This window comes from Puntigrus tetrazona, chromosome 4, assembly GCF_018831695.1.
Source record: "Puntigrus tetrazona isolate hp1 chromosome 4, ASM1883169v1, whole genome shotgun sequence".
NCBI classification, from domain to species: Eukaryota; Metazoa; Chordata; class Actinopteri; order Cypriniformes; family Cyprinidae; genus Puntigrus; species Puntigrus tetrazona.
The window spans coordinates 2000076-2022313 of NC_056702.1; the positions used below are offsets into that span (position 1 = coordinate 2000076).

Here is a 22238-nt window from a genome sequence, read left to right on the forward strand (position 1 = left end):
ACTACTTTAACAGGCTCTTTTGATTTTACAATGCAGGCTTTGAGGCTCTGCTTGCACAATATTATCAGTGACCATGAGGAATTTACTCACTGGAAGCTGATTGTTAGGTCAGAGTTTCAGTCATGACAGAGAAAGTCTCTGCCAAAGTTAGTGACTGTGATTGTTCCTGGAGCTGCATGCTTGTCATCATCCCGCCCCCTATCACATTCATCCTCCTTATTTATACTGCACTGCTTCCCCCACAGTTATCAGATAATGTGTTTATTCTTGTATGTGAGATACATATAGATAATTCACTCCCCTAATGTTATTAACCTCCCAATATTACTAACCTTTTGTGTGTCTATTCATATTTTGTTTATCTGTTTATATTTATATTATTTATCTGGGTTAAATTAATACAGTACAGTTTTAGCTGTATTAGAAAAAAAGTGGGATATTTGGAGATAATATTTAGTATAAAATAGATTAATAATAATAAGTTAGTAGATGTTAAGAAAATAACATACTATGAAATGTAAATACATATTGCGTACATTCATAGTTTTGTATTTCAGTTTTCCAGCTACCTCTTAGATTTATATAAATGTGTTAAATTATATTTTCCTATTTCTATACTCTAATGAACAAGCCATTAAAAAATCTATAAAACACATTAATAGTGTGAATAACAAATTTAATTAAAAATAAAAAAAGAATTAAAAAGAGAATATTTTGTAAATTGTAACTGTAAATTGTAACTACTTTTTATTATATATTTTTATATTTCTATATTATTTAATTACATATAATACAATTGATACGCTGAAATATTTAGAAAACCCTTGCAACGGACCAAAAATAAACAAATAACCAAATAAACAAACAAATAAACTAAAAAGACTACTATCTGTGAAGCTAAACTTTTAGTGTCGCTCAAAATAAAATATAATCTTTCCAAACGCGTTTTTCCGAATAAAGACTCTTATATTGAAAACAGTGAAAACTATCCACTTTACCCATAATGCGTCATTCAAGATGGTGGCCTCCTGATACGGCATGTGTATCAACAATTTCACAGCCGTTGATAACGTATCTTACCTTTAAAATCACGGGATATACACAACTTTTGTATTTGGTAGTCTGATAATACATCAAAATGAAGCTCAAAGTCAAGCCCCAGTCTCATAAATCAGAAAACACTTACCGCGTAAGTTAAAAGAACAACGCATGCTGGAAATTGCTACTCATGCTCTTTTGATTCTGACAAACATTAACATGTTTTATTTCATATACATATCGAAACGAATTAAGCTTTGCGTAATCTATAATTGTATTTTTTTTATGTTCGCGTGTATAAACTTGAATAAACTCATATTTTAAATTACTGTTTATATCTCAAATATGTCTTGTGATGCATCATCCTTTGCCTTTATTTTCCAGTTTATCACGTTTTCTGAGAGGCTCGCAAAAGTAAACATTGATGTCATTCATCGCATTGACAGGTCTGGAAGTTATTCAGAGGTATGAGTTTTAAATATATAATATATATTCTATATTTATTTATATTATATATCTGATAGCTTAGCTATTTATTTTAGCAATGCTGTATTATTATAAATGTGTATGTGGTGAACTCTTCTTATTTTCTCAGGAGGTAGAAACTTATTTTTTTGAAGCCCTGTTAAAATGGAAAGACCTGAATTTGACAGAACACTTCAGTAAGTAGCATGTTTTCGCTGTTTAAAATGGCAACATATGCTGTATATTATGAGGATATTTTGCATATTGTGAATGTATTTTTGTGTTTTGTGTTCTATATTGTCCACCCTTGTCAACTGAAATAATATTTTAAAAAATTAAATAACTAAAAATAAATAAACAGTTATATAGATGTTCATATTTATATAAATATACCAAAACAACAACAATTACTTCTGCAATTATAAAACCAAATATATAAAAATTAGAAAAAATCTTTAAAAGATTCATAAAAACTCTTAATAGTTTCTGAGTGCAACTAAAATAATGGGATACTCTGTTGTATGTTAATTTGTTCTACAGAGATTTTTTTTCAAGAGGTGTCAAGCAAGAGTCAGTCATTCAACATGCTGGTGTTTCACCAAAATGCTATCGTGGAGAGTCTGAAGAGTCACCTGTCAGTGAAGAACAGCATGGCTGTCCAGCCTCTTCTAGAGTGAGTTCCTCTTAGTCTTTTTTTGTAATAAACAGGCAGATGATGTTATGTTAACCCTCACTTTTAATTTCAGTCTTGTAGTTCAGCTGGCTCGTGATCTCCAGATGGACTTTTACCCTCACTTCTGCAACTTCTTCACCATCATCATGTCTATACTGGAAACACAAGACACTGAGGTCTTGGAATGGGCCTTCACATGTCTGTCATACCTGTACAAATACCTGTGGAGGATCATGGTGAAGGATATGGACAAGATATACAGGTGAGAAGTACCAGATAATAGAAGTAGAATTATATTTTAGGTTAGATTCTTTTCTGTTAGACCTTTGAACCTCAAAATGATATGGAAGCTTATTTCTTCCATAGATTTAATAAAGTCTTTTTCTCTTAGCGAGTTTGGAAGTTTATATTTCAGACAGTTGTTAACTAGTAATTGGGAGATCTTACAATTATGACTCTTTTTCCTGGGTTTATATTTTGCAGTTTCTTCATCTTGCAATTCAGATTTTTTTGTTCCAGAAATTGTTTCAAAATGTTTTAAATACATTTTTTAAACATGTAATTGTGATATCTTTTTTCAATTGTAAGTTTAAATCCCACAATTCAGAACATTGAGATTTATAGCTTATAATTCAGATTTTTTTTCTCACAATTCTAAGTTTAAGTTTGTCTTCTAATTCTTCATCTCTTATTTCTAAGTTCATCTCATAATTATGCCTTTTCTCCTAATAATCAGAATAGTCAGATAAAGTCACAAATTGGAAATAAACTTCCATAAATGCATGTTTACATGCTCAGTCAAACTTAGTAGAATTATAATAATGTAATCACTCTCTTGCTTTTCTAAACCAGTCTTTACAGTAAACTTCTGGCGCACAAAAAGGAACACATCCGCAACTTTGCTGCTGAGAGCTTCTCTTTTTTGATGAGAAAGGTGAGTCTTTAACATCTCAGATTATTTTTATCTTGACTTCTGTGTTGTGTCAACACTTCTCTCTCATGTCTTGCAGGTGTCCGATTATGATGCTCTCTTCACACTTATTTTCTCCAAACTGAAAGAGAGCCCTCAGAAAGCCAGAGGAGCAGGTCAGCTGATCTTTGAGATGTGTCGAGGAGTCTGTAACATGTTCCACTCCTGTGCCACTAAGGTCAGATCACATCACTGAAAACCAAACACATCACACACTTAAGCGTTTCAGTGATTAACATGACTGTTGTTATCAGGCTCTTCCAGTGGCATTGCAGAAACTTGGCCCAGCAGCCGGTCAGGACCTTGATCTACCCTGGGATTTGGTAAAAGAAGCTCTGGACCACATGGCTCAGTCTTCAGCCAACTATGTTGACAAAGAGCACCTGCTGGTCCTGTGGGACTGTTTACAAGTAAGAAAACGTTTTTCCTATCTTAAAATGAACCGTGTAACAGTGACTTACTATCATTCACTAATCATTATTAATGTGTTAAAATATATGCTATAGTAACAGTTATAATGATACTTAATATAATTTAATCTAATCTAAATCTTGACCAGTTACTACATTTTAGTTAAATAAGTACTTGTAATTGGATTTTCAGTCATTTTTTTATAAATAAAATTATTTTTATTGATAAATAGATTTTAATTATATTAAAACATTCTGTATTATTTTTATTTATTCATTCATTTATTCATTTACAGGTCTCTCTGAAAGAAGTTCTTGGAAAGTTAGAGACCAGCAATGATGATAAAGCAAGTGAGCACCTTGAGAGGATTCTGTACATCTACCACACACTTGTAGAGCATCACAAAGGAGAAAAGATCACAAAACCACAGTCTGTTTGTGAGGTGTGTATGTGTGTGCGTTTCAGTAGCACTCAAAGGGTGTTCTTATTGAGTTCTCTTGCATCTCTTATATTTTTCTCCCCTTTTTTTTGTAATGTTTAGACACTTCTTCAGCTAGTTCAGGCACCAGGACTGTCCTACTCCTGCCAAAGGCTGGTTTTACAAGTAGTCTCTGCTCTATTGATGGGGGAGAATCTGTCATTATCTGCCAGCAGCATCCATGAACTGGTGAAAAAGGTTAGTTTATTGCACACCTGTACGTACATTTCTTTTACCATCTGATTTCCTGTTGACCTTGTTTCCTCTCTGGTCCTTCGCTCAGGTCTTCAACAGCAGCATGGACAGAGACCTCATGTTATCATTTGCCAAAGAGATGTTTGACATGAAACAGTTCGAGCAGGTCAGTATGAGCCCTCTTCAGCAGGATTATGGTATTCCGGATCAGCGTCCAACTCTTTAAATGCTCCTGTTTGTTTTTCTAGTTGCTCTTACCCAGTTTGCTGCATTATCTGGAGCATCTCTTCTGCATGGAGGACTCAGTAAACCGACAGTTGGCTCTGGAGCTGCTGATTGGTCTGATTCTGTCCAAAGCTCCGCCCCCCACTGACGGCTTCATGGCTTTTGAGAAGTATCCATTGATCTTCAGTGGACAGACTCTCAGGTAAGAGCTGGGCTTTTGATTGGAAAAACTAATCAATAAAACTAATTACTTCATAGATTAATACTCACAAATTTCAAATTCTATCTTAGGTCAACTGGACCTGAAAGAGAACAGGTAGTCTCTGTTCCCGAGAAGATTCTATCTCTCATAGACATCCCTGCTGATCAGCCACTCTCTGATCTTTCCCATCCCTGGGCTGCCCTGGTGCTGCTCCCACATGTCAGGTAAAGACTTAAATATCCACAATCCTTTGGGTGTTAAAGGGGATGGTTTACCCTGAAATACTGTCCTCATTTACTCACCCTCATGTTGTTCCAAACAGTTGCTGGTAGCCATTCACTTCCATAGTATGACAAAAATACTATGGAATTCAATGTCTACAGGCAGCTGTTTTCAAAATATGTGTTAAACAGATTAAAGAAACTTTTATACAGGTTTAGAACAACTGTAGGCAGATTAAATAATTACATATAATTAATAAAAACGTTCATTTTTGGGTGAACTCTTTAAATAGTGTACTGCATAAATTAAAACTAATCTTCTTTTGCGTCCTCAGCCAATCAGTATTTCATATAATCAAATTTTTATGATACTCTATTATGCAGATGTAGTTGTATTTATAATAACTTTCACATTAAGTAATAACAATAATTTGTATTGTGCTTTATGCGATATTGATTGTTTCAAAGCAGCTTCACAGTAATAAAATAATAACAGTATTAAAGTTCTTCGAATATAAAGTAAATAGAATTTAGAATTCATTTTGTCATTATTAAGCTCAGTTTAATTTTAGTGTAGAGTATATTATTAATGAAACAAACAAAGATAATAGTACCATTTGGTACCAATTGGTTTAGCGTTGATTCATTTTAGTTCAGTGAATGTGCAAAGTTATGGATCTCTATGGATATCTTTTAGTCTTTCTGTATAGTTTGGTACTTATTGGCAATATGCAATGTTTTGCAGACCATTAGAAGCATCAAGTGCTATACCGGCCATCACTGCACTACTGAACAGATTACTGCAAGAGGTGTGCAGTGAAACTCTGGGGAGAGGTCAGTCAAGTGTGTGTGTGTGATTCATAGCTTCAATCACATAGTTACAAGCTTTAATGCTCAGTCTTTGTGAGATGTAGTTTGTTCCTAATATGTCCTTCTGTCCCCTCAGGAGGGCTGTTTGTAGCACGACAGGCACTAAGCACCCTGCTCAGCTTCAAGGAGACAGCAGCGGTACAGTCTCTCCTGCCTGGAGAGTTGGTCAGAAGCATCATAGAGTATGCGCTTCAATAATTACACCTGAACATTCTAGAATGGATTTTGCTTGTTAAATTAGTAACTTAAAAAATACCATTTTGCTTGTGTTCATTATAGGAAGTTCCCAACTGATCTTTCAGCGCTGCTGTTAGGAGATCTGTACTACACCAGACTGGCACTCAACGGCTGCTCGGCTCAGCTGTCTAATGATTCTCTCCTGGAATTGTACCAGATACTACATTCCAATTTTTCTTCCAACATTTCCAAGGTAACTTTTAACCCAGTGAGGGTTGGTGCTGTTAATAGAGTTCCCACGGTCCTGGAAAACCTATAAATATGATTTCAGGCCTGGAAAATGTATAGAAATTGATTAAATATTAAAGGTTTTGGACATTTCTATGTTATGTTATTAATATGTTATTTGTGATATGCTGAAAACAGTCACAAGGGTCCGTTTTCTTAAAATTGTGATCATCATCTAAAGTTTTCAAGTGATGTACGGGTCGTTAGGATTGGAAAATAATTGACAGAGATAGAACTTAAATCTGGGATCTGATGGTGCAACAAAATCAAAATACTGTGAAAATTTACAATAGAAAATGTGCAGCATATCTTAATGTAAGATGATCTTTACTTAATATCCTAATTATTTTTGGCAAAAAATAAAAATCATTCATTTTGACCCAAAAAATTTATTTTTGGCTATTGCTATAAAGATACCTCAGCAAACCTTCTTTGCGTAGAACATATGTGGACCCTGATATTATAAGTTCAATTTCTTCATACCCTCCACAGATTCGTTTGCTGACCCTCAGAATTATGTCAAACTTTGAGGCTGATCTTCCGAAGCCAGCCGAGGTAACATTTATGAGATTTTGCAATGGCTATGAAAAACACATGCACCTATTTATTAACTGATGTCTTGTTTAGGGAGAGGAGAGCTCAAATGTGCAGACGGTGTTCGCCGTGTGTCTGCAGGCAGAGCAGGTCCCTGCTACAGTGCAGGACTACAGGGAGAAGCTGCTACATCTTCGTAAACTCCGTCATGACCTAGTGCAGCCCTGTTTACCCAAGGGACCTTTCCATGAGGTAGCTAATGTCTTTTACTCCATATGAAATATTGAATTATTTTTGAAAAGCGTTGTTAAGGTTGTTTTTACGTTTTACAGGTTCCTCTTCGTTACCTTATTGCAATGTTGTTTGTCAATTTTCGACCCCTCTGGGATGCGGTTATTGACCTGTTGGTGTAAGTATGCTAACTGCCATTGCTTATCTTGTTTTTGATTTTCTGCCTTTAAATCCTCATATACAATATTTTCTGTTTCTCTGTTATTTCTGCCTTGGTTTAATACTCTCTCATTGCTCAGGACCCATGCTAATGAAATGGACAACAAGTCTTTCTGGAAGGTCTATTATGAAAATCTGGAGATGGTTGCTGATCTAGCTGGTGGGTTTTTATTGAGTTGTTGACCTTCCTTCTAGTCTTCACTTTAAAGATGCTAGAATATTTACTTTTAGAGAAAGAGCTTCAGGCAGATGAAGATGATGATGAAGAGGGAGGCAGTGAACAGCATCAAGCTACGAAGCAGCTTCGAGGTCCAGGAACCAGTGTGATTGAAAGCGGGGATGTGGGAGTTTTGTTTCTAGAACAGCTGGACCATGTGCTGAATTCTGTTGAGCGGACAGACTTCACAAACTTCCGCAGCCTGCTTTGGAGAATAATGTCCCAGTTTCCCAACAGAGTGGAGCCACGCAGCAGAGAGCTAACTCCGTTACTGCTACGCTTCATTAGGTGTGAAAGAGCTTTTTGTCATCAGCCTGTTTGTCTTTTTTAGAAAGTCCTCCTCAACAGCCTTTTCTCTGCCTTCAGTAATGAGTTCTACCCAGCTGACCTGCAGGTGGCTCCCACACAGAACCTCATAAAGAACTCCACAACAGAGCAGGAAAATGGCGAAGAGGTAGATGCTGACATGGAAGAAAATGAAGAAGAGGAAGAAGATTCCAAACAAACCAAGAAAAAGATCCCTAGAAAAGCAGCAGCCAAGTGAGAGAGAGTCTTATCTTCTATTAGTTGTCTTTGTGTTCTAGTTACGTACTTGCAGAGTACTGGATTTGCATGCCTAATGTACCAATACAGTTAGCATTCATTTGTTTCTAGTCAACATGTGTACTTATTTTGTTACAGGCAGCTCATTGCACACTTGAAGGTCTTTTCCAAATTCACCAACCCAAAGGCTTTATATATGGAGGCAAAATTGAGTGAACTGTACAACAAAGTATGATTTTCCATCTTTATGTGAAAGATCATTTTTCGCATTAATGTCCGCCTGAGACTATTTTTTTCTGTAACCCACAGCTTCTGTGCCATAAAGACCAACAAATCCAGAAAATAGCACTGGAATGTTTGATGACATACAAAGACCCAAGCGTTCTGCCTTACAAGTAAGTCTTCCAATACACTGTCCCTTCTCGTCTTGCTTTCCACATTTTTTTTCTGTAATTGTTGTTTTTATAAAGTAACTAGGTCATTTTATGAATAGGATGCTTTATGTCCAGAACAGAGACTGGTGGTATCTTCCAACAGATGTCTTTGGTTACCTTATTAACTTCCTCTGCTGAGATACCGGAATGTACCAATTGCCCCATGAAGTCTTTTAGTCTATTATGATATTCATTTCAAATCTCTGGATTACTTTGAGCCACTTATTTAATTTGATGCCGGGGAAAAAATAACTAGAGGCAACCCTCGCTGATCTAATTTTAAGCCTGTTATGCTTTTTTCTTACTTCAAACTTGCTGTAGGAATGCTTTAAACGTGTTTTAAAAATGTAGTAGTTATGTGGGCATATTATTTGTTATGTATATTTGGGAGTTCCCCAGTCCATATTAATTGTCAATGCATCACTGTTTACAGAGAGAATCTGGAGAGACTTCTGGATGACAAGCATTTTAAGGATGAGATTGTCCATTTCATTATCTCAGAGCAAGGAGCTATGGTACTTCCGTCGCACAGACCTCAGCTCATTCCCATCCTTATGAGGTGCGTGTTTAGATGCACATTGCACATTAATGATATCATTGCTCTGTCATCCACTGTTGTATGTTATATGTTATATATTCTTTCAGGATACTGTATGGGCGGATGTGCCCTAGGGTTGGGAATAAGTTCCAGGGTAAGGCGAACACAGCTTCACGGTCCTCCATAGTGCTGCGCTTCCTGGCAGGCTGTCAACCAGAGGAGTTGGGCATGTTTATAGATCTTCTGCTGGAGCCTGTTTGTCATCATGCTGAAGGTACTGACTTGAAGCTTTTTAAAATTATTACATCCTAACATACACTTTAAATACACTTATTTGCAAATTGATTAGATATTGGAGATAATATATTATTTGGTTCTTTTAGAAACCTTATTTAATAAAAAGGTCCATCTTCACAATATTTATAAATGATCTTAATGAGACAAGCTAAACCAACACAATCTTTTTCTTTTTCAAAATAGAACAGATTGATAAAAAAGATGTATCAACTTGCCACATAAAATGCATAATTTGTTTGCAGGAGCGTGTCTGGCTGCAGTAGAACGAGCTGTAGCTGAGACGGACCTGTCTGCTGTTCTCCCTTTGGGACGCCAGCACAGCCTGCTCAACACCATAGAAATGATCATCCATAAAATGGGCCATCTCATCCACATCTACTTGCCCAAAGTTCTGCAGATCCTGCTGTGCATGATGGCCTCAGTGTCATTTATACTGGATCACAGAGAACAGGTCAGCTAAATGCAGAAAACCATCTTCATTAGTAGTTTAATGCAAGTCGAAATTCTGCACTTAATTGTTTAAATAATGAAATGTTCCTTAAGGTTCTTTTTTATTTTTGCTCACTTCTTGATGATCCTCTAGCTCAAACCTGGTTGCATCAACCCTCTAAAGAACTTACGCCGTCTGGGGATTCTGCGCATACAAGACTTCTTTGATGACTTTGAATCTTACAACTTCACTGCAGATGAGCTGGATGCAGTGTTTCAAGCCGTGGTGTGGCCTAAGGTGTGTGCTTAAGACAGAAATCTAACTGGAGAACTTCAGTAAACTTTGTATTCCATCTAAGTTAAAAAACAAAACAAAACTATGGCTCACTGTAATTTAAGGACACGCTTTTTCAGAAGAGGTTTGAAAACTTGTGTGAGATTCCATTTTTATCCACAATTTTTGACAGCAGCTATGAGATTTTGAATATTTAAATGAGGACTGATGTCAGTAACCCATCTGATCCTGTTGTGTTTTGTTCTTTAGGTGTGTCTTTTGTCTACTGAAAGCACATATTCACCAACTACCCTTTTGAAAATCATTCGTGTATGGAGCCAAAATCCTAGGTGAGTCATTAACCACAGTGTTGTGGACACGGAGCAATAGTATCCCAAAAGGAATAATTTCTTGTTTTGTAACCTGAATAATGTGAGTTGTCGTGAAAGTGAAGTCATTCTGCTATTTATACAGTTTATTTTTGTAAAGCTATTTTGAAACAGTCTATATATTAAAAAGCTCTGACATATCTGACTCGACTTTTGACACAATTTATGTTGCCAGTGTGGTCATATTTTATTGTTGATACAAAATATTGTAGCATTCTGATTATAAAATAAATGTTGTCTGTTCTATCTGTCAGATATTTTCCTTTGCTGGCTAAGCAGAGACCGGACCACCCTGAGTGTGACGTCCTGCTCAATGTATTTGCTCTGTTGTCATCCAAAAATGTGTCTGCCATCACAACGACAGTGGTGGTGGATATAGCCGAATGCTTGCTAACCACTCCAGACTATGAACCCAAGGAGAACGAATCAGAGCTGATTGTGAACGACTGTATGGTGCCCAAACCCGATCAGAGCCAAGATGTGTCAGGTAGCTGTCAGGGGTTTTGATGATTATTAGGACCCACTGTTATTTGTACATTTGACGTCTTTGTTTCTCTTCTCTGGGTAGATTCTTTGACTATCGGCTGTCGCCTGCTGCTTCCCCACATCCCAGCACTCCTTAAGTACCTCAGCGGAGTCGTATGTGACTCTGAACGCCTAAAAAAGAAAAAATTCAGAGCTCAAGTCAGCAAAGAGCTCAACATCCTCTCAAAGTATGTCCATATAAATCTATTTATACACAGCGACACCTTAAAGGGCTATACACCCCCATACCTATAATCCATTCTTTTTTCATGACAATTGTGAATTCAACATCATAATAATAATGACACAGGAACTTGTTGAAATCACTTATCATAGCTCAATCATATAATATAATAAGTTATTATAGTTTTGATTATTGGTGTGAACGGGTCTTAACTGGTAGTTCAGTAGTTCTCAACTGTTTTTTGAAAAGATCTGCAGCCCAATTTTACCCACCAAGTTGAGAATTAGTGCTGTATCATTTCCTGTGAAGTACAATATACAAACAAATGATTGATTTAATGGTTTTAATTCTGTTCCAGGATCAGTAGATTCGTCACTGAAAAAGAACATAGTTCAACACTGATTGGTTTGCTTCTGCCTTACCTTCACAAACCCAAAACTGCTGAGGTACATTCATCATGCCTGAAAATAATAAATACTACCAGTCAAATGTTTGGTTTTTATTTTTTATTTTAATTAATTTCTTTAATGTATATGTGATATTTTACAATATAATTTTTAATCAAGTAAATGCAGTCTCAGTAAGCAAAATGAAGAATCTGAAGTGTGTGTTAATATATTACTCTATTATATCTGTTGAATCATTTTATTCTGTGGATATTTTTTTTTTTCAGGAAACAGAGCTGGATATCCTGGGTACGGTGAAAAACCTGCTAAGACAGTGTAAAGAGCCTAGTATGTTCCTCAAGCCTCTCAGCAAGCTTTTCTCCGTCATCCAAAACAGACTCTCCCGCAAAGCTCTGTGTGAAGCATTTCAGGTTGGTTTCTGCATGTCTATCCACTTTAACACCTTTTTAAAATACTTCCTGCCTGAACACATCGCTCTTTGCAGACTCTGTCAGACATGGACGGTGAAATGAAGTACATCACAGACGTTGTGATTGAGGTAATGGTCCATTAAAGCAATCGGAAACAGATGTAATATTAATTCTTCCAATCATGTTTGTGTTTGACCGGCTCTTGTTTCTTCCCCAGCTCAATATGTTTGATAGCCGCCATCTGGACGTGATTCACTTTGACGTACGTCTCATGGCATTCCAGAAGGTCACCAAGCACATTAAAGAGATGAGTCTTCTGGATATGAGATACCTGACTGCTATCATTCACAACTGTTTCCATTCTATAGAGGTGACCTTTCTTGTGATGCTACTGTTGCTCTCTAAATTAATTTTTTCTGTTGTCTCTTTGTTTCTTGACCTGCTTTAAAGTTTTGAATGCTTTTGTTTTTGAGACAGATCGGTGACATGTCTCTGGCAGACAGCGGCACCATGTGTTTATCAGCTATAATAACACAGCTTTCTGAAGTTGGATGCCCAGAAGCAGAGTACAAGGAGATTGTGCAATACATGATACTGGATGCAATAAGAAAGGGTTTGAAGAGCAAGACTGAGGTGAAAATCAGTGATATTTTAGCTTACAGTAATCTAATGCTGTGTGATCCTTTCACATGTATTTCACACATTTATTGCCTTTCCTTTTTTTCCACAGAGTATACGAAATGATTACACTACGGTTCTGGCCTGCCTGGTGAAGACCTTCCCAAACCGACCAGAGTTTTGTGATCTGGTGCAACTGACGGACTATAATGATGTCGAGTCTGATTTCTTTGAGCATATGAAGCACATACAGGTAAAAACAGATTCACAGAGATATGCATAAACAAACACATGTTTACAAATACAAATGTTTTTTTATGAAAAATGTTTTTTTGTGCTAATCTATGAGTAGCATTTAAAGGTAATGTCAGGAAACTACCTAAAACTCATCAAAAAGAGATTAAAAGATTTATTTCTAAATTTTAATGGAAAAAATCTTTATATTTTATGTATTGATAAATATAAATAAAATACCTGCAAAAAAGATATTTTGAATTACTAATACAAAAAAAAAAACAGTGCTCTTAATTGACCACAATTTGACAATGCCGCCTCTCAAAACACAGGAAATGGAGAAGTCTGTTTGTTTTCCAGGTTTACAGGAGGGGTCGAGCGCTCAGAAAGTTCGCCAGGCAGCTGACTGAGGGCACAATTGTGATGTCATCACGCTCCATGCAGAATTACATCATGCCCTACGCCATGATCATTCTGGTTGACGAAAAACTGCTGAAGGTTGTTCTTGAGTCAGGCTATATTTTTAACTATTGTAGATATTTTCAGTATGTTTTCAGTGTGTTTTAAACAAATAAATTCTCTGTGTTCCCAGTATGAACCCATGACAACAGCCGCCATAGAAGTTATTGGTGCCGTGTGCAAACGCTTGACCTGGTCCAAGTACTTATTCTACCTCAAACACTTTGTCCATGTTTTACAAACTGGATTAACTGAGCAGAAAATGGCTGTCAGGTACACTTCCTGTGCATTTGTGCTGTTTCTTTTATGTTGTTTCCTTGAGATGACATTGACATTTTCTTGATCATTTCATTGGCATAGCTTGTTGCTGACCGTTCTTGATGCGTTCCACTTTGACCATGAGACCCTCAGTAAAGAAATCGGGGCAGCTAAGAAAAAGAAGAAGAAAGATGGTAAGAGTTGCATAACATTAAACCTTCTATTAACCCACATTAACTTAACATGACCAGTGTGATTTATTATCTTTAGAGCCCAGTGTTTTGGTGGAAGAAGCTGAAGACGAGGCACTGGAAACCATGGAGATAGATGAGAGTGATGCTGAGGATGCCATGGAAACCGATGAACCTGGAGCAGCTGTTTCCACGGCCACAGACGCTGAGGCGCAAGGCCCTGCCAAACCCAAAGAAAAGAAAGACAGTCAGATGAAGAAAGTGCTTCCTGTCGTTAGTAGTGGCCTTCCACACAGCCAACAGGAACTAGAGGCACTCATTTCCAGCATTCATCACACGGTCACTCAGACCGTCCTGCCCAAGCTTCACAAGTGCCTCACAGCAAAGGTCTGAGCTCATACATCATACTTGATAAGTTTAGTTTAAAATAGAGCCAGACTGAAAGCTCTTAGTGGACTGTATTGGTGCCTGAAGTCTAAAGCATGTAACAATAGAAGACTCAACAGTTGATTTCATTAGGGTTTGGTGTTGGCTTATTCTGCAATAAATCAATAGCAAATAAAATAATAAAACGTGAGTAAAACTGGGTATAAAACATTTAAATGGATTAAGCATGTTTATCTTAGCCCATTGGCAGATGTTTTTCTTTCAATCATAAACTCTAGGTACTTGCATGGGGAAAAAAGACAAAAATAAGAAAAAGTGTCACTTTTTACGACATATTGACATATTGTGTTCCCTTTCATTTATTGCTTCATATTTCTAAATTTTCCTTCATAAAAACTTTTGGAAATCATGTTGTAAACCAACAAGTGCTTGCTTATGGAAAGAGATGTTTAGCATTAACTAATAGTACACCAATGTTCATTCCTGCAGGTTAAAAGAGATGACGAGCACAAGACGGTAAAGTCTAAGGAGGTGAAAGATGAAGAAGTTGTCCGAGTGCCTATTGCATTTGCCATGGTTCAGCTCATGAAGTCTCTGCCAAAGGAGGTCATGGAAGCCAACTTGCCGGGGTATATTTGCTTGTTTTTTTAATACCAGTATTTGTTTGAGAAAAATTAATGATCAGTTGTACTGTAAATATTCCATCTGTAGTTGTGAGCGTTTATCAGTGCAAGAATTGGGTAAAATGGTACAACTTTTTCAGTTGATGCTACCTCTGATCATTGATGTTTATATGTACAGTATCTTACTGAAAGTGTGCGTTCACCTGAGGAGCCGTTTCCAGGAGATCCGTGATGTTGCTCGAAACACTTTGGTGAAGATCATAGAGACACTTGGGCATCAGTATCTTCATTATCTGCTCAGTGAGATGCAGGCGGTTTTAGTGAAGGGGTATCAGGTAAATATATATATATATATATATAGTCTTTATAAGCAGGCGAGTGTATCATGCAAGAAAAGAGGATTTCCTAAATGAAAGTATCACTAATAAATATGGTTGAATAGTAAAAATGTAAAATTCTTTTGCAAAACACAATAGTAGTGAAATCTTTGCATATGTGATGTTGGTTTCATACAGTGTGGAAATAAATTTAAATAAATATATACCAATTTGTATACATTGTGCATCAGAAAAGAATAAAGACTTAAATTTAAAGTAAAATTAATATATTCTTCCTCTGATACTTTAAATGTGCTTGAGTATGCATATTTGAATCATTATTTTCTAAAAGGTTTTTGAAAATATTTTTTTAAATAAAATTTTTGACTTTTCTAAATGTATTTATATTTAATCGTAAACATCTTTAGTTTTATTTTATTTTTACATACCATAAAGGCTAGCATGGCATTTAAATAAATATATATATATTTAATTAGGTTCTATTGAGATGACATGATTTTGCAGGATCTATATTGTAATAAATTAAATTATTTCTTACATTTTTTTAAAATGCCAGACATAATTAATATTAATGTAATTTAAATGTAAAGGCTATACTGCAAAACAAAAAGTATATGCTTCACACTTCATGTGCAAAACTTATTAAAATTAATTTGAATTTGGAAATTAATGCTGCACCTAGAAGATTTATGTCTTTGTTTATGTGCATGTCTTTTTGAATAGCTTGAAAGACTTTGGACTTTTTAAAACAAGCATCATGTCTTTTACTCGTGTCTATTTTGTCCCTTCAGGTCCATGTTTTGACTTTCACCGTGTACCATTTGCTCTCTATCTTAAAACCATCCTTGACCGGAGGAGATCTCGACCCATGCATGGACATGCTCATCACGGTAAACAGCACTTACGTTTTCAATAGCGACCAGAAACAATCACACCCTTTCATCCGCTTACTCTCCACACCCTTTGCAGATCTTCAACAACGAGTTATTTGGAGCTGTAGCTGAGGAGAAGGACATCAAAGGAATTGCTTCCAAAGTGATGGAAGCCCGTCACAGCAAGAGCTCCGAATCGTACGAGCTCCTCGGCCAGTTCTGCGGTCAGGAGCGCATCATTCACCTCATCCTGCCACTTAAAGAGGTGAAAAACCAAAGCGCTGCATCAGTAGGAGGCTCACCATTTCTCAACAGACTAATCTGATCTTCTTCTTTCTAGATACTCGAGAACTCAGCCAGCCTGAAGGTGTCGAGACGAGTTCATGCTGTGCTCGGGAGGATTGTGGCGGGACTTTTGCTCAATCAGAGCATGAGCCCTCAGTCTATCTTACTGCTCAGCCACGGACTCATCAGTGAGAGCCTGCCACTTATTACCACCAAAAACAAGTACGTCACACAATAAGGGATGCATTAGAATTGCTGTAAACGGATCTAACTTGAATGTCACATCCCATATTCCCCCAGAGAGAAGCAGCGTCCGCCTCCAGACCCTCGCCTGCCTCTGCCGAGCTGTTTACTGCTGCCAGCCACTCCTAAGAGAGGAGGAGCGAAAGCCGCCATCAGCAGCAGAACAAACATGCACATCCTGGTGGAAACAGGTCTCAGTGTAAGTAAATGATGCATTGGTTTTTGATTGACAGCTGGGAGAATAAATGAGCTTCAATCTCAAGCAGAAATTATTCAGATCTAGTGCTGTCAAATGATCATCTAAAATAAGTTTTTGTTTACATAATATATGTGTGTACTGTTTATTATGTATATATAAGTTCACACACTCACACACACCCCCGTGTGTGTTTTAAGTTTTAAGCTAATCCCAGACTAAAATGCATGTCTGAGCTGTCACTTTTCTGTATGAAGATGCACACCTGTAATGTTCCTAGTCCTGTCTTAAACTAAGCCAAGTTTGTGTAACTGGGACATTGAGTATATATTTGGAAAATATTATATGTATTTTCATATATTTACTTATATTTACGATATGATTTATATTATTTAAAAAATCAATTTAATATACGAACATAACATTTTTATATAAGTAATAAATATACACAGTACAGATACATCAGAGTTTAGGCAATTGTCCCTCAGTCTGAAGTAAATAGTTTGCTAAATGTGAATTTTGACTCTTCATGAGTTTTGGGTCTGACAAATGTAGAAATATCTGTGAAGATATATTTTATGTTCTTTTTATATGAACAAAAATACAATACAAACAGTAATATCTTGCAATATCCTTTTATAGTGTTTAAAAAGATATTTGATCAATTTAATGCATCCTTGCTCGATAAAAGTATTCTTTTCTTTTTAAATTTTTCTTACAGACTTAATTTTTCACAAATGTCTCTTCCACAGTTGCTTCACTGTAGTCTGAAGAGTTCGAAGATTAACTCATCTAATCCATCAGTAAAGGAGATGCTGGATCCTTTCGTATCTCTCCTCCTGGACTGTCTTAACTCCATGCATGTGAAGGTCTGTCCTGCCTGGTTTTAATTTATATGTTTGATTTTACATGATTGCAGCAGTTTCTTCACATACATGTATTGCATGCACATCAGGTGATCAGCGAGGCCTTGCAGGCGTTCATCTGGATCCTGAAGTTTCCTCTGCCGGCGGTGGGGCAGAATTACGACCAGCTGACCAAGCAGCTCTTTGTCCTGCTGAAGGACTATGCTAAAGCCGGAGTCGGCCGTGGAGAAAACTTCCACCTGGTTCAGAACTGCTTTAAGGTGCGAGAGACTCTCAGCACTATCTCGTTCTCTTTTTGAAACGTAAATATGAATAAGCCACGTTCTGTTTTATAGGCCATTTCCGTTTTGGTGAAGAGCGTGACAAAACCTATAACAGAAACACAGCTGCAAGTGCTTCTGGGATATGCTGAGGAGGACATTTATGATAACTCACGGCAAGCCACAGCATTCGGCCTCCTGAGGGTAAGACTGACTTGAACATCTGAGTTTGTCAGATTCAAATGCTTTACAGTAAATGCACATTTTACTAGTTGTGTCCATGGTAATTATTGTTAATTAAAACCAAAATCATCAAAATGTCTTATTTCAAATTAAATAAACATTAGTTGAACTAAATTCCAAAAACTATTTTATAAGCTAATTGCCAGTCTGGAACAAAAGAAACATGCATATTTCTAGAAAAAAAAAATTATGTGAGTCAGACTGATGAGTCATTAGTGAATCAGTGTAAATCAAAAAATCCTCCTTCAGTAATCATGCAAGCATGAGAGAAGTAAATGGGTTTGTTTTGTCTTGCAGGCGATTCTCTCCAGGAAACTGGTGGTGCCGGAGATGGAGGATGTTATGAAAAAAGTGGCCAAGTTTGCCATCAATGGGTCAAACGAACAGGTCCGAATGCGCTGCAGACAGGTCAGTCAGGAAACTGCAGTCTTCATCATCATCCAGGTTTTTGATTGTCAGGACTGTCATCAGACTAATATCCGTCCTCTGCTGTGACTACAGATCTATCTGAAGTACCTGATGGACTATCCACTGGGCAAGAAACTGAGGAAACATTTTGACTTCATAGTGGCTCAGCTTACGTAAGTGTGGAACAGCTGTTTACAGGAGCACATGAAATGTTGTTGCTCATGTCAGGAAAATTTAAATAAAGTTCCTCATTCTCTTTCCAGTTATGAATATGACACTGGGAGACAGTCTGCCCTGGAGTTCATGGCTTTCATTTTCCAGAATTTTCCTCAGGTACTGTAACAAATTTCCACTGCACGGTATGGTACACTTGCTAGATTTAAATCAGCACAGCCAGTGAAGGAAAGAGCGCAACTGTTTAGAACGAGCGCACCTTTTTTTAACAACCAAAAATGTTTCATAGTCTGTTAGGAAGTACAGACGTTCCTCTCGTTGATAGCCGTGGAGTGGATTGAGTGAGAGATTGATGGAGAGACATGGCAGTAGAGTAGACTATAATGGCTTGTGGATAACCCCAATATATATATATATATATATATATATATATATATATATATATATATATATATAATATCACACACATGTAAATATTTCTTAAATAAGTGTAATGTACTTCTAACAAAAAATATATTTTGGCTGTGATTTAATTGAAATTAATTGATTTGATAGCCCTAATTTAAATGTATTTTATTTCAATAAAGTAATTATTTTTTTAATAAATAAAGATTTAACATGTATTGTGCAGAGAAATTTATTTTGAGGGAAAGAAATTTTATCAAAAATCTGCATTCAATATGGAAAAAATCCTTACACCATTTAACTTTTCCTCAATTGTCTTGTTTAATTTAGTCTTGGAAATGCTTAAAAATTCTGCACATTATCCTATACTTAATTGTGTTTTTCATTCACAGGCTCTATTGCATCAGCACTGCGGTTTATTTTTTGTGCCTTTGTCGCTGGCTGTGTTGAACGATGATTCTGCGACCTGTAAGAAAATGGCATCTCTGGCCATCAAGTCTCTGCTGAGTAAGCTGGATCTGCAGCATCAAAATTCCATGTTTGACCTGGTTAACACCTGGCTTACGGGCGAGAAGGTGCGTAGGAAAACTAAAAGCTGAAAAAGTCTGCTGAAATGTGATCGGTCTTAACGGTTTGCTGTTTGTGCTTTTCTAGGCTGCTCTGAGGCGACTGGGAGCTCAGGTTTGTGGGCTGTTTGTGGAAGTTGAAGGGGAAAAGTTCAACCGGAGACTGGACGCCCTGATACCTCTCATAGAGAAAGAGATCAATTTTTCCAACTTTGAGGACGTGAGTGCAGAGTTTCATAGTATGTGACTTATTTTGCATGTTAGAGTCTCTGTGTTAATAATGGCTATGATGTGATTAATCAGATCGAGGAAGAGGAGGATGAGAAGGCTGCAGACAGACTGCTCTTCTGTTACCTCACGCTCGTCATCAAACTCATCAAAGAATGCAGGTTTTTGGAGCTCCACAAACCCACGGACCTGCTCAGCAGCATCTGGAGTATGAACACATACAGATAAATCAAGTCAGTCTTAATAAACCTGCACTTATGAACCTGAGACACTTCATGTTCTCTCTTTCCAGGTCATGTTGATTCTCATCTGCGTTACCCTCATTGCTGGGTCTGGCTGACAGCCTCTCAGATCTTTGGTTTGCTGTTTGCGGCTCATAAACCTGAGGAGCTCTTAGCCTTATGCAGCTCTCAGGAGAACACAAGTAAAACCACACAGCCTGTGGCCACCGCTTTTCTCATAGAAAACCTGTCTCAGAAGGCAAGAATCCCGAGAACCTGCAAATACAACGTTCGTTTCGGGATTAATGAATTCATTAATGAATGTTTTGTTTCTAAACTGTTAGGTGAGAGAGCTGGTCCTGTCCTTCTGTTACCAACTGCAGTCCAAGTTCTTGGATATTTCTGCTGGAGAGCAGGTGGGAATAATAAACATAAAAAAGTGTGTTTGGTGTATAATAATTTAGGTATGTGTAATTATTTTATTTTGTGATAATTATTACAAAATCATGTTAGTTATATTTTAAAGCTTTATTTTGTCTTATTTAGTTTTCTAGGCTTTCCATGTGGCTTTTAATATTTAATAATGTAAATCATATACATGTAAATTATTTAATCATACATTATTCAGTTATATTTTTGTCACCACAAACATTACATGAAAAGAAAAAAAACCTTTTTTTAATTAGTAACATTTAATATAACACAATAATCATGATTTTATTTTTGTTAGTGATGCACAGTATATTTCAGTATACCTTTATAAACTATTGTAATCATTATTTTACTTTTTATTTTCTAGAATTTCTGTTACAAAAATGTCAAAAAAAATTTTTATGTAAACAATTTGTAAAAAACGTGTTCTTTATTGCAATATTTTATTTTTCACTGTACTAGCTAATATTATGTGAGATCTTGTCACTGAAAACATGGGATTTGTTCCTTTTTGTTCTGATCAGGTGGTGAAAAACTTACTTTACGTGGCCAAAGTGATCTACCTGATCTCACCAGAGTCTGATACCATAAATCCAGCTGAAGAACAGGAGAGTGAAGAGAAAGAAACGACAAATAACATGGAGGACAACGGAGGGGAGGACGAAGATGATGATGATAAAAAGCAGGAGCTTGAGGAGCAACAGAATGAAAACAAGCCTCCGTCTCTTCTCTGGGTGATGAAAAAGCTGTCATTACTGGCCAAAAGAGAAGCAGCAGATACACCGAAAGTGCCTTTGAAGGTGGGCATTAAATTAGTTGTTCTGTTTATGCTTAATTTCTCTGAAGGATATAGATGGATCGCTAGTAGGAACATCCTAATTTGAGCATCTCCTGCTCAGGGTGGGAGTTCAGCAGTGGTTGGCAAAAGTAAACAAGTTTTTTTTGTTACCGTTTTCTTTTTTTAGAGAACTTGTGTTTTTAAGTTTTTGGGAGCCATAGCTGTGGATCTCGGAAAAGATCAACTTGGACCATATCTGACTACTATCATCGCTCCTCTCTACAGAGAGCTGGACAGCACATATGCAGACCAAGGTCAGTTCAAATAAGTATAAAAATATATAGATGTTACTGATGCACAGTTTCTCTGTCTAATTTAATATTTAATTTTTAACCATATGAAGTTGCCTGTATCATATGTAATACGCATACCTCCAAATGATCAAAACTTGAAAAACCTGCTGTGCACAATACACTACAGGCTTTCGGTCATTTGATTGATAGTTTATACTTGTCTATTGTTACCATCTCAGTGTGGCTGCAACTGACATTTGATTCATCCTCACTGACCTTTTTGTCTGGTTTCAGACCCCACACTAAAGAATCTGGCTCAGGAGTTGATTGAGTTGTTGAAGAAGCTGGTCGGTCTGGAGCGGTTCTCTCTGGCTTTCGCTGCAGTGCAGAAAGAAGCCGCTCAGAGACGAGCTTCACGCAGGAAAGCCAAAGCCATGCAGGTAAAGCATGTTTTTAAATTGACACGCTCAAGTTATATGCAGAATTTTTTTTTTAAACCATGCTTTGTTTTTTTTTGTCCCTTGACAGGCTGTTGTAAATCCTGACATTGCTGCCAAAAAGAAGGTAAAGAAGCAGTTCAAGAAAAACGAGTCCAAAAAGCGGAAAATCACATTTGTGCGTACGGGACATAAAGCAAAGAAACATAAAGGCACATCACTGAGAGATTTGGCTATAATCAGCTGATTCATTTGTTTGTTTTTTGCTAAATAATTCCTCACCAAATGTGTACTTGACAGTTTGGAGGGTCTGTATCAGTATATGGATTTTTGCAATTTGTGCAATGTTTTTAAATAAAAAAAAAAAAAGCAAAAACAG

At 36.7% G+C, this 22238-nt stretch overlaps 1 protein-coding gene across 1 annotated transcript; it reads left to right on the forward strand.

Moving 5' to 3' along the window:
* The first annotated feature begins 1013 nt into the window (after window positions 1-1013).
* Window positions 1014-22235, forward strand: utp20 (UTP20 small subunit processome component). The gene is made up of 62 exons (XM_043237015.1): window positions 1014-1189; window positions 1423-1503; window positions 1634-1700; window positions 2044-2176; window positions 2250-2438; window positions 3029-3110; window positions 3187-3324; window positions 3401-3556; window positions 3853-3999; window positions 4099-4233; window positions 4319-4396; window positions 4479-4657; window positions 4747-4881; window positions 5624-5712; window positions 5825-5930; window positions 6028-6178; window positions 6706-6768; window positions 6841-6999; window positions 7080-7156; window positions 7278-7357; window positions 7429-7702; window positions 7781-7954; window positions 8096-8186; window positions 8267-8352; window positions 8825-8950; window positions 9037-9203; window positions 9469-9677; window positions 9810-9953; window positions 10200-10279; window positions 10573-10805; window positions 10887-11031; window positions 11386-11473; window positions 11701-11844; window positions 11919-11972; window positions 12062-12214; window positions 12322-12477; window positions 12575-12715; window positions 13057-13194; window positions 13289-13428; window positions 13516-13607; window positions 13684-13991; window positions 14481-14620; window positions 14793-14949; window positions 15744-15842; window positions 15922-16089; window positions 16165-16331; window positions 16410-16551; window positions 17301-17417; window positions 17504-17674; window positions 17750-17878; window positions 18215-18325; window positions 18419-18498; window positions 18589-18658; window positions 19297-19479; window positions 19559-19690; window positions 19774-19906; window positions 19991-20178; window positions 20264-20335; window positions 20876-21151; window positions 21317-21443; window positions 21717-21862; window positions 21951-22235. The coding sequence occupies exons 1-62, from the start codon at window positions 1139-1141 to the stop codon at window positions 22104-22106; spliced, it is 8403 nt and encodes a 2800-aa protein (XP_043092950.1). The 5' UTR covers window positions 1014-1138; the 3' UTR covers window positions 22107-22235.
* Window positions 22236-22238: the final 3 nt, after the last annotated feature.

Bases quoted from the DNA above. Each gene is read 5' to 3' on its own strand.
- utp20 (XM_043237015.1), top strand. From the start codon at position 1,139: ATGAAGCTCAAAGTCAAGCCCCAGTCTCATAAATCAGAAAACACTTAC. The intron at 9,204-9,468 runs GTACTGACTTGA...ATTTGTTTGCAG, and splicing joins TGTTTGTCATCATGCTGAAG to GAGCGTGTCTGGCTGCAGTA. The intron at 13,429-13,515 runs GTACACTTCCTG...TCATTGGCATAG, and splicing joins GAGCAGAAAATGGCTGTCAG to CTTGTTGCTGACCGTTCTTG.